We start from the raw sequence: 15583 nt of genomic DNA, 5'->3' as shown, positions 1-15583 counted from the left end.
CGGTGGGGGCTGAGAAGATCATAGCTTCCCAAAATCCACCTAGGCAAGATGCCCTTTAAAGGAGCAGCTGGTTTTATTCCTCATTAATTGTCGCTGCAGTCATCGTCTGAAACAAGTCCGGGCAGAGAGAGAAGGCACACAACGCTAGGGCCAAGAGAAAAACCATGTTGCGTGACAACAAGAACAATATTTAGCAAAGGCAGGAATAAAGTAGGTCTCAGAAACAGCAAATAAGGAGTCAATGAACAGCTCAAATCCATGTGCTGTCTCTATGGGATAAAGCCCCAGTATAAACAGACAGACCACTTTCAGGTTGTGCAAATCAGGGTCACAGTGACTGAGCTCTACCAGAATTGGCAAACACAAGAGTAATTCTGACCACAAATTGGACCAAAATTCTTACTTTACATCGTGGTCAAATGTTTGGTAGTCAATGATGATCTAATAAAATATCAATCAGGTAGAAATAGTGACAATGCAGGGGGCAGCTCAAACAAATAATAGCAAGGGATTGAAGAAGACTCTGTGGGAGGAGGAAAAAGGAAAAAAAGAGGTAACGGAGGGGTAAAAAGAGGTGGAGAAGGGGAGTGATTAGACCCTAGATTTAATGTCCCAGGGATTAGAAGGATGCTCAAATATTCTCTGTAAACTGAGGATAATTGTATCTGACATGACACATCTAGCTAGGAAGTCAAGTCACAGCTCTTCTCACTCCCCCAAACTGCCACATCATCCGGAGTGCTAACAAATGAGATTCACACCTCAGTTTGCCGAATGATCCCAGACCAGTCACATTACCACAAGCAACTGGAGTACAGGAAAAGAGTTTTCTCCATAGCCCAGGCCAATTAGTGCTGGCAAGAACCTTTCTTATAGGAACATGGATGTGCCATCATCTGCACGGTCCTTTCAACATCTCAGCAAATGTTAAGTGACAAGGACATCAGACTTCCTACGCATACCTCAGCAAAAGTCTGAAGAGAAGCCCATGATTCTTAGACTTTCAAAGTCCCTTCTCACCCTTTCCTCTGTGATGGTGAGATATTCTTCCATGTTGTATGCCTTATGGGCAAGAGATCAGAGTTTTCCAAACTGTATTCCACGAAGCACTAATTCCACTGGATGGTATAAGGTAAAAAGACAAAAAAAAAAAGGCTCTGTGGTCAAACAACTTTGTGAAATGTTTCATTGTAAAAATGAATTATAGCTTTCTTTACTGCAGGACTCTGCAGAGTCTATAATCTCCAAATCCCCCAGACTTATTTCATCATAACATCCTGGGTTCTGTTTATTTTTTGCTGAATATCTCCCACAAGTAGCATTCCCTGAAACCCATTTTGGGAAATGCCAGGCTAAACTGTAAGTTCTCTCAGGAGATTGCAAGAGCCTTCAGAAAAAGGACTTTGTCCTATTCATCTTGATATCCCCAACACCTATAACCCCATGCCTGGCACCTGATAGGGGCTTGATAAGGATTATTGAATAAATACATGAATATGGACATGGGAACATGTGTGATTCCTAGCATAAAGGCTATTTGTGACCAAGACTGACATTAGAATCTTCTCTTGCTGTGACTTTTCAGAGTATTGTACAGAAAGAAGAATCCATTTGCTCCATTAGTGAACATTTTTGTTGATTGCAATTTGTATCTCGTTTCCATGAGGGCTTGAGATACTTATCCATTCTGTTCTACCAGGGGATTGGCCAGAGGATCAGGCTTGCCCAAAAGGGAGGCTGAACACCACTGGGAAGCAGGCAGTTAACCCCCTGGGAGGCAAAAAACCAGACCCAAAAGTGTTGTAACAAAGATTCCTTACCACCAGCCATGTTCTCCCTTCCGCTGGTATCCAAGTAAGCAAAGGTCGATTGAAAATTATAGGAGTAGATGATACCAGGTAGAAGCTAAGCCCAGGCAACTGGTCCTATAAAATTTCAAGTGTTCTCCATCATTCTTGTTAACTTCTAAGGAGGGATTCCATGGTGGATGCAAAAGTCTAAAGGGAAACCCATGTTTCTTAGCCTTTCAAATTCCCTTCTTACCCTTTCCTCTTTAATGGTGAGATATTCTTCCATGTCTTACGACTTATGGGCAAGATATCAGAGTTTTCCAAACTGTATTCCATTGAGCACTGATACCACGGGATGGCATAAGGGAAAAAGACAAAAAGAGGCTCTGTGGTCAAACAACTTGAGGTGATCAGAGAATTAACTGATTACCTCCAAAGGAACCCTATAAAGTAAATGGAAGTGCAACTGGATTGGAAAATCATTGACACTGTAGTTTCTTGGAGTCATCAAATAATTCATTTGATTTGAAGCAAACCAAGCCAACATCCCCTCTCCATCCAGTGGTTTTTCATTAAACCAGCTGGAATTTTTTTTAACTTAAATTCAGTGCGTGAGGACAATTGCTATGTCTCCCCCTGAGCTAAAGTTAGCTGAATGTGTTCCTCGCTCTGTTCTGGCAGCAACAGCCTGGTTTTCCAATCACCAAGTCAACTGACCAGACTTCTATTTACACGGATGCTTGCTGCCAAACCACTAACTCAACCCTCTGAGACAGCCAGAACCTCAGAGAGGGTGGTGATAAAGACACCCGACTTCAGGAATAAAGGCATATCTAACACCAGAGGCAGAAGAGTGACAGAAATAGTAGTCTTCAAAGCTTCTCAGCCAAGGGGGATACTTTCTTAAATAGCTGACATAAGATCTAAGACACTGGTGTAGACAGCAAATCCTCATTCGAGGTTGAGATGAATTGGTTAAAACTCATCTTAGGATTAGAGGAAAGGGATTGAGTCTCCATCCCCTGCAATATTCATCAACTTTGTTTCGCCAAAAAAAGAAGGGAGAAAAATGCTCCCCCTTATTCATTCCAGGTCTGCTCCTCCCATCCCATGGCTTAAGAGTTTATGCAGAACACATCCATAAAGGAGCAGACAGACACAATGTTAGGGCCACACTGGAAATAAATGATCTCATTCTCAACTCTGTTCCTCTGCAAACACGCATGCGATTTGGACGATAAAAAGTGACCATGGGACAAAGAAATTCTCACCTCCCATGTCTACTCAGAGTGAGGTACATGACACCGTGGACAGCTATCCCAGAAACTGGTTGGACTTTCAGTCTGCCTGGAACCCCTGTTTTCTCTAGGGAATGGCTCCTCTTGGGTTTCATGTGGTGCTACTGGGGCTGCTGATGCCTCTGTCCTCTTCCTGTATTCACTCTACCTCCACAGAGGTGAGCACATTGACGCAGGCCCATCTGAGCACTTGGGATGTTCCAGGGATAATCAGACTTCTTTACTAACACCATGATTTTTTATCATTTGGCCAAAATACAGCCAGCATATCTGCCACCATTGGACCTACTGCTAACTGCAGTGGTGTTGTGTCATATCTCAGGGCATGCCCTATGGAGTCAGACTGGATTCAGAAACACAGACATCCAGCTATATGACCCAGACAGGTACTGAATCCCTTTGCCTAAGCTCTTTTGTGTATGAAGTGGGGCAAACAATAATAGTACTTACCTCTTAGGTTTGTTGTGAGGATTAAGTAAATATATGTAAAGCATATAGGGGAGTGCTCAGCACTTACCCCAAACTCAATAAATTATTTGGGTAACCAAACTTGGGATTCGTTTCCTTAGGAATGCTAGGATGGAAGCCTCTTGAAAGATGTTTCCTCCATTGATGATTCTGTCATCAAGGGTAAAGACGCCTTGATGTGCAACCCCTACTTACTCTATTCTCAACCCACGTGGGCTCTGACTGTCTCACAGACAATTACAACCAAGAAAAAGGAGTAGAGTTGAGTAGAGTAGCAGTCACACTGGTTCAGAGATGAAATATCTCCAGCCAACCCCAATTCTCTGCCTTTCTTGCGTGGTTTTGTTTACAGGTATGAAGTTTGGTGTGTCCTACATTTTTTACTTCTTTTTTTTTTTGAGATAGAGTCTCACTCTGTCACCAGGCTGGGGTGCAGTGGCGCAATCTCAACTCACCGCCACCTCTGCCTCCCAGGTTCCAGTGATTCTCCTGCCTCAGCCTCCAAGTAACTGGTACTACAGGCATGCACCACCACACCTGGCTAATTTTTGTATTTTTAGTAGAGATGGGGTTTCACCATGTTGGTTGGTCAGTCTGTTGTCAATCTCTTAACCTCATGATCCACCCACCTTGGCCTCTCTGAAGCAGTGTGACTGCTACTCCCTGCTCAACTCTACTCCTTTTTCTTGGATTATAGGCATGAGCCACTGCACCGAGCCGTACTTCTCTTCATTTTAATCTAAAGCTCTGGTCTAGGTCTTGTGATGACTGACAAACAGAATTCCTTGAACGTAGATCCGGCTTGGAATCTAATAGAGTTTCTGTCACTGATCTAGTAGCTCTCAATTTTCCAGCTGGCCTCCAGGTCCTCTGCCCTGGAATTCAGGAACTGGAAAATGTAAACATTGCATTTCCCTCCCCTTTAAAATAAGAGGGGAGGGAGGCTGGGCTCTTGTGACTTTCAGATATTCACAGAGTGAGGATGACAGCTCCTCCCTCATAACAGGGGAATGGGGCACAACTTTCCCTCATTTATCATGGAAATGGCACTTTTCCCAATTTGCTTATACCCCAAATCAACTGTAGCCTCTAGAGCTGGTCTCAGGGGAAGCAGGTAGAGAAGCTTTCTTTTGCATCAGGATTGGCCGCCCCAGTGGGGCAGATAGAAATAATTTTCAGACTTAAGACCTGTCATTAGGTCCCAGGCACCATTATCTTGGCCATTTCTGTCTAGCCAGTATAACCCAGGTGGGGATAAGATTCAGTCAAACCCATGGTCCATGCCAGTGACATTCTAAAGCCCTCCCCAAGACTTCTGCCTATTCCTGAGGGACTTACATGCTCTAGGCCACCTCTGCTTCTGGGCTCCCATGTCTAAGGTGCTTTATTCACAGGTTATTGACCCAGATATAACACCCAGGCCTATCCTCAGATTCCACGGAAAACTCATAATCAAGGGCATTCATGAAAGTAAAACATTTTACCAGAGTTGGAGGTCACAGAGAGAGGTGAGGTTATGTTCCATGAAATATACAGATTAAAATATGTTAGACACGGATCAAAGTCTGATGTACTGGATGATCTGAAAAATCCTGTTGGCCAATTAGTCCTCAGAGGCTTAACTCCCTTATTTTCTTCCATTCAGCATCCAGCCTTTCACCTTCTCTGTCTCATTCCCCCATCCTGCCCCATCTCTCTCATAAACGCAAGTCAAAACTTCAAATGCTAGTAGGGATTATCGGGTATCAAATATATGGGTTGAGAGGTGGGGTGACAGACCCTAGAGAGAATCCAGCCTACCTCAAGTATTCAGGTTCAAAATACTGCAAAGCACTGTGTCCTACTAAATAACTTCTGCAGGCCTTTTGGCTCCAAAGGCTGCCAGTTTGTGGTCCATCAGCACAGTCTCCCTCTTGGCCACAGCCAGCCAAGATGCAGCAACAATGCCACTGAAACAGATGACAGCAAGGGCTCCCTCTCCCCTGCTTCATGTGAGTCCCGAAACCTTAACAAAGTTAGATGTCCATCAGCATAATCAGTCCATATGCTGGATGTGTGAATGTAAGTCATCCAGGTAACAGGGAAACTTGGATTCAGAAACTAGACAGCCTGAGCTCACACTGGGCTCCACTAATCTGCCAGTGTAGTCTTTTTTTATTTATTGTGGAAAATATATATAACATAAAATTACCTTTCAAATCATTTTTCAGTGCATGGTTCAGTGTCATAAGTACATTCATTCATACTAATGTGCAACCATCACCACCGACCATCTCCAGAACTTTTCACTATTCCAAATTGAAACTCTGTACCCACCAAATAGTTAACTCCCCATTCCATCTTCTCTGGCTCCTGGCAATTACCATCCTACTTTTGTCTACATGAATGTGACTATTCTAGGTACCTCATATAAGTGGAATCACAGACATTTGTCTTTTTGTGTCTGGCTTCCTTCACTTAGCATAAGGTCTTAAGATTCATCTGTGGTACAGCACATATCAAAATATCCTTCATTTTTAAGGCTGAATAATATTCCATCGTAGGTATATACCGCATCTTGTTTATCCATCAATGGACATTTGGGTTGTTTCCACCTTTCAGCTGTTGGGAATAATGCTGCTAAGAACATTGATGTAAAAGCATCTAATCAAGGCCCTGCTTTCTTTTTTGTATACACCCAGAAATGGAATTGCTAGAACAAGTGGTAATTCTATGTTTAATTTTTTGGGGAATGATACCTGTGTATCCTTAAACCTCTGCATATCATAGAACCTCTCTGGATCTCATCTGTAGCAATACCATCTCAGGGTGGTCTGAGAATTAATGCACATAAGCCTTTGGCTCAAAGACTGGACATATTATAAATGTTCACTGTGTTTGCTTGATGTTTAATCTCTGCTCTCTGAATTGAGGGACTCATCCTAAAATAATCTCTAAAGTCACTCTCAGCTCCCAAAATCCATGATCCCATCATTAAATTATTTTCCTGTTGGGAATGCCAGGAGCTCTCAGAGTATATATTAGGGGAACACCCTCTTCATGATCCCTGCAAAAATCCACCTCTGCCAAGAAGGCCCAATTTTCCTAGCTTTCTCCTAGGAATCTGGCAACATATCCCAGTGTAATCTAACATCTAATTTTTCTTGCCACTCCTTCTCCTTGCTTTCTTTCCACATTTCCTTTCTCAGCTGGCTTTTCCTGCCCACTGAATATCTGCACTTCAAATTATCTTCCCTGGTTGCATTTAAGTTCATTCCCCACAAGCTAATGTCTGTTGGAAGCAACACTTGTGAAGTTCTCTAGATTAAGGTTTCATTCCCAAGAGTCCCATATTTTAAATGAGGTTTTCCTCTTCGGCAGAACCACGCTGGCAGAGCTACTGCAATTTGGTGAAGTCAGTGGAGTTGGGTTTCTCCCCTTATTCTGTTTATGTTGTGTTATCACTTGGCCTCATGTTTGGATTCTCATCCTCCCAACATGTGTCACACACCAGTGAGCAACAACACTCTCCCGTACCATCCCAGTGGATGTTTACATTTCAGCAAATACTCTTTTTAGAAAAGTTAATTAGAGGAAATTTGCTTCCAAGCTTTTCTTGACAGGGCCAGATTCAGAATCCCAGCAGGGAGTGGACTCCCCTTGCTACTTGAAGAAATATTTTCCTTCTCCACGCTATTCCTCTGTCTTCCCTCTAAATGTGAGTAAAATATTCAACAACTAAAATATCCTTGCTAAACACACGAAGCCGCGCTCTGGTTCAGGCAGCAGTTTAGCTACCAACAAAACGCACATCCTCCCTGAAGCTTTTTCATAGCAAAAGGTAAAAGAGGTTCTTGGGTCAGAAAGAAATGGATTTTTCAGATTCTGGGCTAGGAAAAAGAGGCAGCTCAGGTTTGAGAGAGAGAGAGAGAGAGTGTGTGTGTGTGTGTGTGTGTGTGTGTGTGTGTGTGTTTGGTTTAACTTTTATGACTTTGAAGCTTCTCACCTGCCATGTTATAAAAAAGAAGCAGAGGAACACTGACATAACCAGGAGAAATCAAATCCGCTGAGCCCTGGCACTCTGCGGAGAACCAGGTCCTCTGGAGTTGGTCTACTGACACCATGCCCAAAGGCAGAGATGAGGTAGGGAGGTGTCTTAATGCAAAGTCACCTACTTACCCCTGGACAAGTGTTTAGGTTTATGGATTGTCAGTCCTTATGAAGGGCTCCTTCTTCCTTTACTACTGTCTTTGGGCTGCTCCAGACACCACGGAGGCAAAATTCAAATGAAACACTCATCATCTCGATTGTAAATCATTAAAGAAGATCCCACCTGGGCAGGCAGGCTCTAAGCAGATGGAAAGTATTGACCAAAATGAAGGGCAGGGGGGTTCGTGTATCTCAGCTTTTTGTTGATTATGAAGGGATGTATGTATGGGTTGTTTCCCTTCTACACAGGCTGCTGCATTTAGCATCCTTGCCACACCTTACCTGGCCTGCTTCATTCTCAGGCACTTGCCAGCTACTTGCAGCGACAGAGCACCCAGCTCTCAGGTAGAGCTCAGGTGACAGGTAGCCAGCACAGAAGGGAAGCAGCAAAGGCTCACACAAAGCCAGCCCCTATTCAGAGGTGCCCTGTTTAGTCATATCTGTACATCTCAGCCTGTCCTCACCTCATGAGGTCTCACCTTACCCCCTGGGCCATAGAAGGACAGATGTTCCTATGTCATTGCCACTTCCCTCCCTGCCAGCAAGCGGGCTGTTATAAGACAAGCCTGCCATTCCCTCGCTTCTGCCCTTAGCTGGATCTCCATGTCATGTCCCAGCCTCATTTGTCCCCAGAAGCCCATTTGACCTGGGGATTGTGGCTTAGAAAATAACATACGAAAACCAAAGAACCTAGAGATCTTGCAAAACAAACCCTGTGCATCCCCAGAAACAATCTGCACTTTTAACCCTGGCTTTTTCTTCTTTCTCACTCTCATCAGAAAGGAAGTGTGTCTATATATGCTGAGTGAGTCAATCCTGTGCTTGGGTCTGCTCTGAAGGAGTATGGCAGTAAGATTTCATGAAGCAAGATTCACCAGAAAACACCAAGCAAGCCCTACTCTTTATTCCTTTCTTTCTTTTCCTCTCTTCTTTCTTTCCTGCTCACCTCTGAGGGATCCCTTGCCAAGGGAAACTTTGCTTTTGCAAGTCAGAGTGGGTAACACAGACAGAATTGATTCCCTAAGGCAATTTGGTACTTTTTAAATGACAAAAAGAGCAAGTAAAAATGGGAGCTGGTCCCCTTTCCTGAGACACTTCAGTCCCACGATTTGGGATGACAAAACCATCTCACAGTCTTAGGGGAGGGTCACAGGAGCTCCAGCACCACCAGCCAAGTCCCCAAGATTATCACTGGCAAAGCACCCCCCCAATCCCCCACCCCCACCCCAAACGCACACACCCCACCTCCTGAGACTCCCAGTCCTTCTCCCAGGCAGACTCCAGGAGGAAAATGCTCCCTCTTAGGGTGTCCCGGACGCTACTCACAGTACCTCTTGGCGAGGACGAGATGAGAAGGAGCTGCAGAAAAGTGAGCCCCAACTGCGTCCAGCAGCCCAGCTCCATCCTTGCCGCGGCTGGTGCCCGAGCGTCTGCTGGGGAGGGATAGGAGGGACCCAGGGAGGCCCGGGGGCAGGCGGCTCTTACAGGGACCTCCCCGAGCCCCAGCTGAACCGGAGCTCGGGTTTCAGCTCGCCAGGCTCTCTCATCCTCAGCAGAGGGGAACCACCTTCAGCTAGAGCAACGTCAGCCCGAACCTCTCGTCTCTGCTGCCTTAACCCTTGCGGGGCCCGGGGAGGTGTGGCCGCGCCCGGAGACCCGCGGACGGCGGCTGCGAAGGAAGTTGCGGGGCAGGGAGACCAGCCCAGGTTCAGGTGGGCTCCCTGTGTTGGGTGCTGGGAGGAGGGGCCGCAGGACCCTGGGCGGGAGCAGAGATACTCAGGGCTGCCATTCCCTTGCTCAGGTGAGGCCGGGAGGTCTCGCTGCGGGAGGCTGAGATGGGAGCTGGTCGTGACCGCTCTGACTGCACGCGGGGAGCCTGACTGAAAGCCTGGCCGGAGGAGAAGGAGTTGGTGATGGGAGGGGAAAGGGAGCCTTCCCTCACTCCTCACCCAACACCCCTCGTTTAACTCCTTCCCCTTCCGTTTGCTCCAGGTGACGACAGTTTGGAAATCTTATCTTTTGCAACTATAGGCTACTGAAAAAAGTTTTCCTCTTCCTGTGATCCCCATGATGGTGAATTCAGCAACATAAATCGTTCCTAGCACATGCCAGGCAGGGATGGAGAAGAACCCTCGCTGCCTCCACCGAGAGGGCTCAGTTTAGGTACAAAGCAGCAAGTGACATCTCAAAGTGAGGAAGAGGGATGTTGTGTAAGATAATAGGTGACATTTTTGATAAACTTCTCCGTGCCAGGTGTCACGTACCTTACATGTATTAACTCGATTACTCCTCACACCAAAACTAGCCTCTGTATTTTTCAGTTAGAGAAATGAAACCACTGAGAATTCAGTAACTCATCCAAGGCCACACAGTTAGTGAGGGGCAGAGCCAGAGTTTGGACCCAGGCAGCTTAGGTTCACAGGCTGCAGTCTTAGCCACTAGGCTATAGAGCTTCTCAGGATGCTGAATATGCAGAATTATATTTAACCATTTGATATGGCTTGGCTGTGTCCCCACCCAAACCTCATCTTGAATTGTGGTTCCCATAATGCCCACGTGTTGTAGGAAGGACCAGGTGGAGATAATTGAATCATGGAGACAGTTACCCCCATGCTGCTGTTCTTGTGATAGTGAGTGAGTTCTCACAACATCTGATGGTTTTATAAAGGGCTTTTCCCCCTGTTGCTCAGCTCTTCTCCTTGCTACCAGCATGTAAAGAATGTCGTGTTTGCTTCCCCTTCCACCATGATTGTAAGGTTCCTGAAACCTCCCCAGTCATGCTGAACCATGAATCAATTAAAACTCTTTCCTTTATAAATTACCCAGTCTCAGGTGTGTCTTTATTAACAGCTTGAGATCAGATTAAGACACTATTACAGTTACAAGATACAATAAGTGGTATTGCCCATATCTTATGGATACAGAAAGGCAGACTCACAGATTAAGTGACTTGCTCAAGATCACGTATCTAGAAGTGGCAGAGCAAGACTCATACACAGCCTACTGTACGCTGGGGTTTGGGGCCATGCTTGGTCCCAGTTAGCACTCTCAGATTAAGAACCAAGGTTGAGAGAAGCAAATGATCATTCAGGGCCAGGGCTGGTGGGAAGGCTTCCCAGAGCCTGGAGGCTTGACTTACAGTGAGAGAAAGAGGTAGAATTTAAATCCATGGAGGGAGGTAGGGAGGTCTTTCTAGGAGGAAGGACTGAATTTAGCCAGTATCACCAGAATGAGTATGTATATGTGTATATCATAACTTATATTTATACCTTCCCCCCACCAAGGGATTCATGGCAATATATATCATTGAAATACATTTTATAAGAGCTTTGATAGATATAACTAGTCATGAGTAGGCTATACCATCTAGGTTTATGTAAGTACCCTCTATGATGTTCACACAATGATGAAATTGCCTAACAATACATTTCTCAGAATATATACCCATTGTTAAGCAGCACATGACTATATATAGATAGAGAGAGAGAGATAAAGAGATCGAGATATAGAACAAACAGAACTGAATAACGGAAGCTAGCTAAAGAGGATAGACAATATGTATGTGTAATTTGGCTGTGGCAGAGAACAGAAAAAGAATAAGATTGTGACCAGGGTGATATAATTTTATTCTCTAGATGTTGGTGGTGGGGGGTTCCTGGAAGGCCTTGGTTTAGGAATAGGGGGTGCTGGGCTCAAAGCTAAGTCTCAGGAAGAGAAGTCACCCTGGATTATTGATTTTACTAGAAAGAATTTCTAAACTCCAGCCCTGCTCTGGGGGCCTGCTACAGTGAAATGACTGGAAGTAAGAACTCAGCAGGCCTGTGTTCTAATTGTTGATTCACCACTTTCTGGCTGTGTGACCTTAAGCAAGTTAAGTAACTCTCTGAATCTCAGTTTTCTCATCTGTAAAATGGAAATAATAATCAAATCTACTTTGTAGATCATTGGGAGAATGTAATAAGATTATGCATGTAAGGCCCATAGCACACATACTAAGGGAACAATTAATATTAATTATTATCTCCATTATCTGTTCTGAGACTGACCCCAAGAAAATCCCGTGGTACGGGTCTTGTTCCTACCCTCAGCTTCCATATCGAGGTGAAATCAGTTTAAAATAAGCACCAAGAGTAGCCTTAAACAGGAGCAGAATACCAGAAGGCAGCATATACCTACGAGGTAGAAGGCAGAGGTTAAAAGACGGGAGGTTCACCTTGTAGCTGGCCAACTAGTCCTTTGGTGATGGCAGTGGGAAAAAGATGACTTAGTTTCCAAATAACTGTAGCCGTAAGAGCCTCTCAGGAATCTGTCTCTACCCCAGCTGACAGCACCACTTCTTTCTTTCTTCCATCTCCCCAGTCCCCCCTTTCCCCTACACACACACCTCCCTGAGTCAATACCCAGCAGCCTCATCCCTACATGAATTGCATCCCCTTGACAGGGTGGGGCTCTAGGTGACGAAACTGAAGGGTAACAGTATATACCGCCCCCAAATATGCAGAAGGATTATTTTGAGCTGAAAGCAGTTAAGAAGAAGTAGATACAAGAAGAGGTCTCTGCTCTCCCCCAATTTTCATAAAAGCAGAACTTGAATTTATAAAAGTGTCTCCACCTCCCCTCTCTACCAGGACAGACAGAAGTTAATCAATGGAGACAACCCTAGACCCTTATCAGCCCAGAGGAATCTCTATAGCAAAACTTACCAACTAGTCTTATCTCCCATGAGTACCTCCATTTATTTATCTTCCCATAATTTGCCCTAGAAGCTCAAAGGTCTTTTTCTGTGTCTTGCCACTTCTCAGCAAATTTATTGTTCTTTTTTAAAATGTAATACAAACCCAAATCCTAAGCATCCCTTTGAGTTACTCCTCACTAGGTACTTCCATGTGTAAGTACCATGCACGAGTTAATAAACTTTTGTTTGTCTTTTTCTTGTTAATCTGTTTTGTTTTGTTTTGTTTTGTCTTTCTAATTTATAGGGCCCCAGCCAAGGAATCTAAGATAAGTAGAGAAGAAAGATTATTTTTCCTCCCCTACAGACCTGTTTGGCTACTTGTTAAGGAAGTTTCTGGTACCAGGTTTTTACTTCTCTAGGTTCAGGGGTCTGGAAACAGAGGCCCTTTTTCTGTTTCTGGAAACCCCTTCGAGAGTTGATTTCCTAGTTTGTTGTCACTAATTTGGGTTTTTTAATTTCCTAGAGCTGAGGAACCCAGAAAGAGACTCTCAAAAAGATGTTTTGCAAAGGTGGGGGATATATTTTTCTGGAGAAGTCAAAGCAGTAATCAGACATTACCTTGTTGAACTGCACAATAATCCCAGGGCTGGAAGAGAAAGAGGAAAGTTGTTATTATGATACAGAAAAGTCAGTAGTCTACCTGAGGACATTGAGCCCTACACAAATTTCTATTTTCCTACAAGTTTACCTTTCTCTGTCCCCATTATGGTCAGCTCCATTTTTCATACTGATAGGGTTTAGTATTGTTCTAAATTAGGCCTTCTTAATCTGGAAGCTCCCGGTTGAGATAGGGTTTTAAGAGGGACTTTGAATCTTCCAAAATCATATGCAAATTTTTGTATCCAGGTTTTTTAATAAGAGAGAGAGCCATCGCCTTCTCATTTACAAACTCCCAGTTTTTTTAGAATCACTGCTTTTCAGAAGTTGAAATTTAAAAATGGACCAAATATTCCTTAGATTTAGGGAAAGTGATTTTATGGATATATACAATCATCGAGTCTAGGCTATGAACTGCACAGTGGACATTTGGAGGACCCCCTCACTTCCTCCTCAACTTTAAAAAAGTATTTCTGACTTAAGAGCACTTACTCTGGACCATACTGATCAATGTTGAATGCAGATGGACCACTTGTTACCTGTGTACACCTGGGCATGTTATTTCACCTATGATGGCCTTGGTTTCCTCTCTGTTAAGTCCGAAGAATAGTACCTGTCCTCATAGGACTGGAGTAAGGAGCTCAAAACAGTGCCTAAAATATACTAAGATCTCAGTAAATGTTAGCTGTTTCTATGATGCTTATCTCCCCCTCTACCCTCACCTCCTACAATTGCTTGCTTCAGGGTAGAATAAATCACAAGAAAGGCTATGTATGAAAAAGACAAAGTGGCATGCTGGGAGGTAGGGAATGATACCTGGAATTAAGAATTATCTACTAATAATCAGCACTCCGGAACAAAAAATTGGCTATAATAGATAAAGTCAGGCCACCTATTTAATTACAAGTCATAATACCCACTAATTTTCACGTGAAAGGTTGAGGTACTCTAACAAAACCTGTACTTTTTCAGTGCCACCAGGGTGGCTGTTTGCATGTGAATCCACAGGGAGAAACAAAGAGAAGACTGTCTTTGTAAATTTTTTGAGTTCTTCCAATCTCCCAGCTATCACTTCTGCAGATCAGCAACTAAACAGCAACCACATACTGGGGAAGCCAGAGAAAAGACGGCAGAGATGGAACTGGTCTGCAAACCTATAAGAGGCATCCCAGACTTCTGGTAATTAAGTTTGGTTTCCATCAGCTGTGCAAAACACCAAGTTCAAGTCATCTAAGGCCAGAGATGGAGAAGGACAGGATTGTGGAAAAGACAAAGGGCCCTTCCACTGGAGCCTTCTATAACTGGCCCCTTCATGAAAGTCTCCAGCCCTAATGAATCCCGGCTGTTCACCTACACAATGAGCAATCATGTTCTGCCTCAGGTCTGGCTCAGCTCCACTCCCTACCACTGGGAGCCAGCAAGGGGGTAGGTACATCGGCGGTTCTTTCTCAGGCCACATTCTTCTGGCTCTATGTCATTCTTCACACAAACTGCTGAAAGCCGGCAAGCTTTTCTCCTTCATAGTTAATATGCTCCTGAATCACTTGAGGAAACCTGTTCTTGACTTCCATATGTATATTTATAAACTTCAATTTAAAAAAAATTGTCTGCTATGCAACTGAACTGCAAAGCTTTACAAAGAACACTGGCAAAAACGCTGACCACAGTCCAAGTGGCTAGCTCAAAAACAGTTGAGCCATTTGGGAAGGGAAGAAAACAAAAAATAGAATTAACTCCAGGAGAAGGTAATGGAGTACAGTGGCACACAAAAAAGTCACTGTGGTCAAAAGACGCCTGTATGGATCAAGGCTCTACTTTGTATGAACCTGGGCAAGTCCATCAGCCCCTCTGAGCTTCAGTGTCTTCATCTGTAAAAAGGGGGCAATAGCCACCCTTGAATTTTGGTGAGAAGACTACAGTGATGCCGTTATACATAATGGGAGCTCAATCAATATGCACTATTTTTAAATATTGTAACAATTATAACTGTCTATCTATGAACACCTCATCTTGGAGTTTTTAAAAATAGGATGGAGAGAAGTGGCTTGACCTGAGAGGCACTGAGGAGGTTAGAAGGATGGGATCTGTGATTGATGATACATGGAGGATAACAGTGAGAGAGCAGTCAAAGATGATTCCCAGTTTAATGACCATGTGGTGGTGGCTAGTGCATGGTGGTGTGCTGGAGAAGCTCCTTTGTTATCTCTCTCTCTTTCTCAGATCATTCTGTCTGGAAGAATCTGGGAGCAACCCTATGGAGAGTCTTACATGGAGAGGAACTGAAGCCTCTTGACAGTAGTCACGTGAACGAGCTTGAAAACATACCCCTCAGTCCTTCAAATGACTGCAGCCCAAGCCAGCAACTTGGCTGCAACCTCATGAGAGACTTCTAGCCAGAACCACTCAGCTAAGCTGCTCCCAGATTCCTGACACTCAGAAACTGGGCAAGATAATGCACTTTATTGTTTTAAGCAACTACATGTGTTTGTTCAGTCAGGCTGCTGTAA

The 15583-nt window shown here is 44.2% G+C and overlaps 1 protein-coding gene across 3 annotated transcripts in view; it reads right to left on the bottom strand.

The window, feature by feature from the left end:
* The window catches only part of PAMR1 (peptidase domain containing associated with muscle regeneration 1), a 96973-nt gene extending 87651 nt beyond the window's left edge, over nucleotides 1-9322 (bottom strand). For all 3 annotated transcript variants that reach the window (XM_012452353.2, XM_012452351.2, XM_064365535.1), the window contains exon 1: nucleotides 9076-9322. In XM_012452353.2, coding sequence (XP_012307776.2) covers nucleotides 9076-9148 — 73 coding nt within the window. In that variant the 5' untranslated portion in view covers nucleotides 9149-9322. The remainder of the gene's footprint in view (nucleotides 1-9075) is intronic.
* Between the last annotated feature and the right edge of the window lie 6261 nt (nucleotides 9323-15583).

The sequence above is a fragment of the Aotus nancymaae genome, unplaced genomic scaffold, assembly GCF_030222135.1.
Source record: "Aotus nancymaae isolate 86718 unplaced genomic scaffold, 86718_ANA_hifiasm-v0.15.2.pri h1tg000059l, whole genome shotgun sequence".
In the NCBI taxonomy this organism is placed as follows: domain Eukaryota; kingdom Metazoa; phylum Chordata; class Mammalia; order Primates; family Aotidae; genus Aotus; species Aotus nancymaae.
This window is presented reverse-complemented; position numbering and strand designations above follow the sequence as displayed.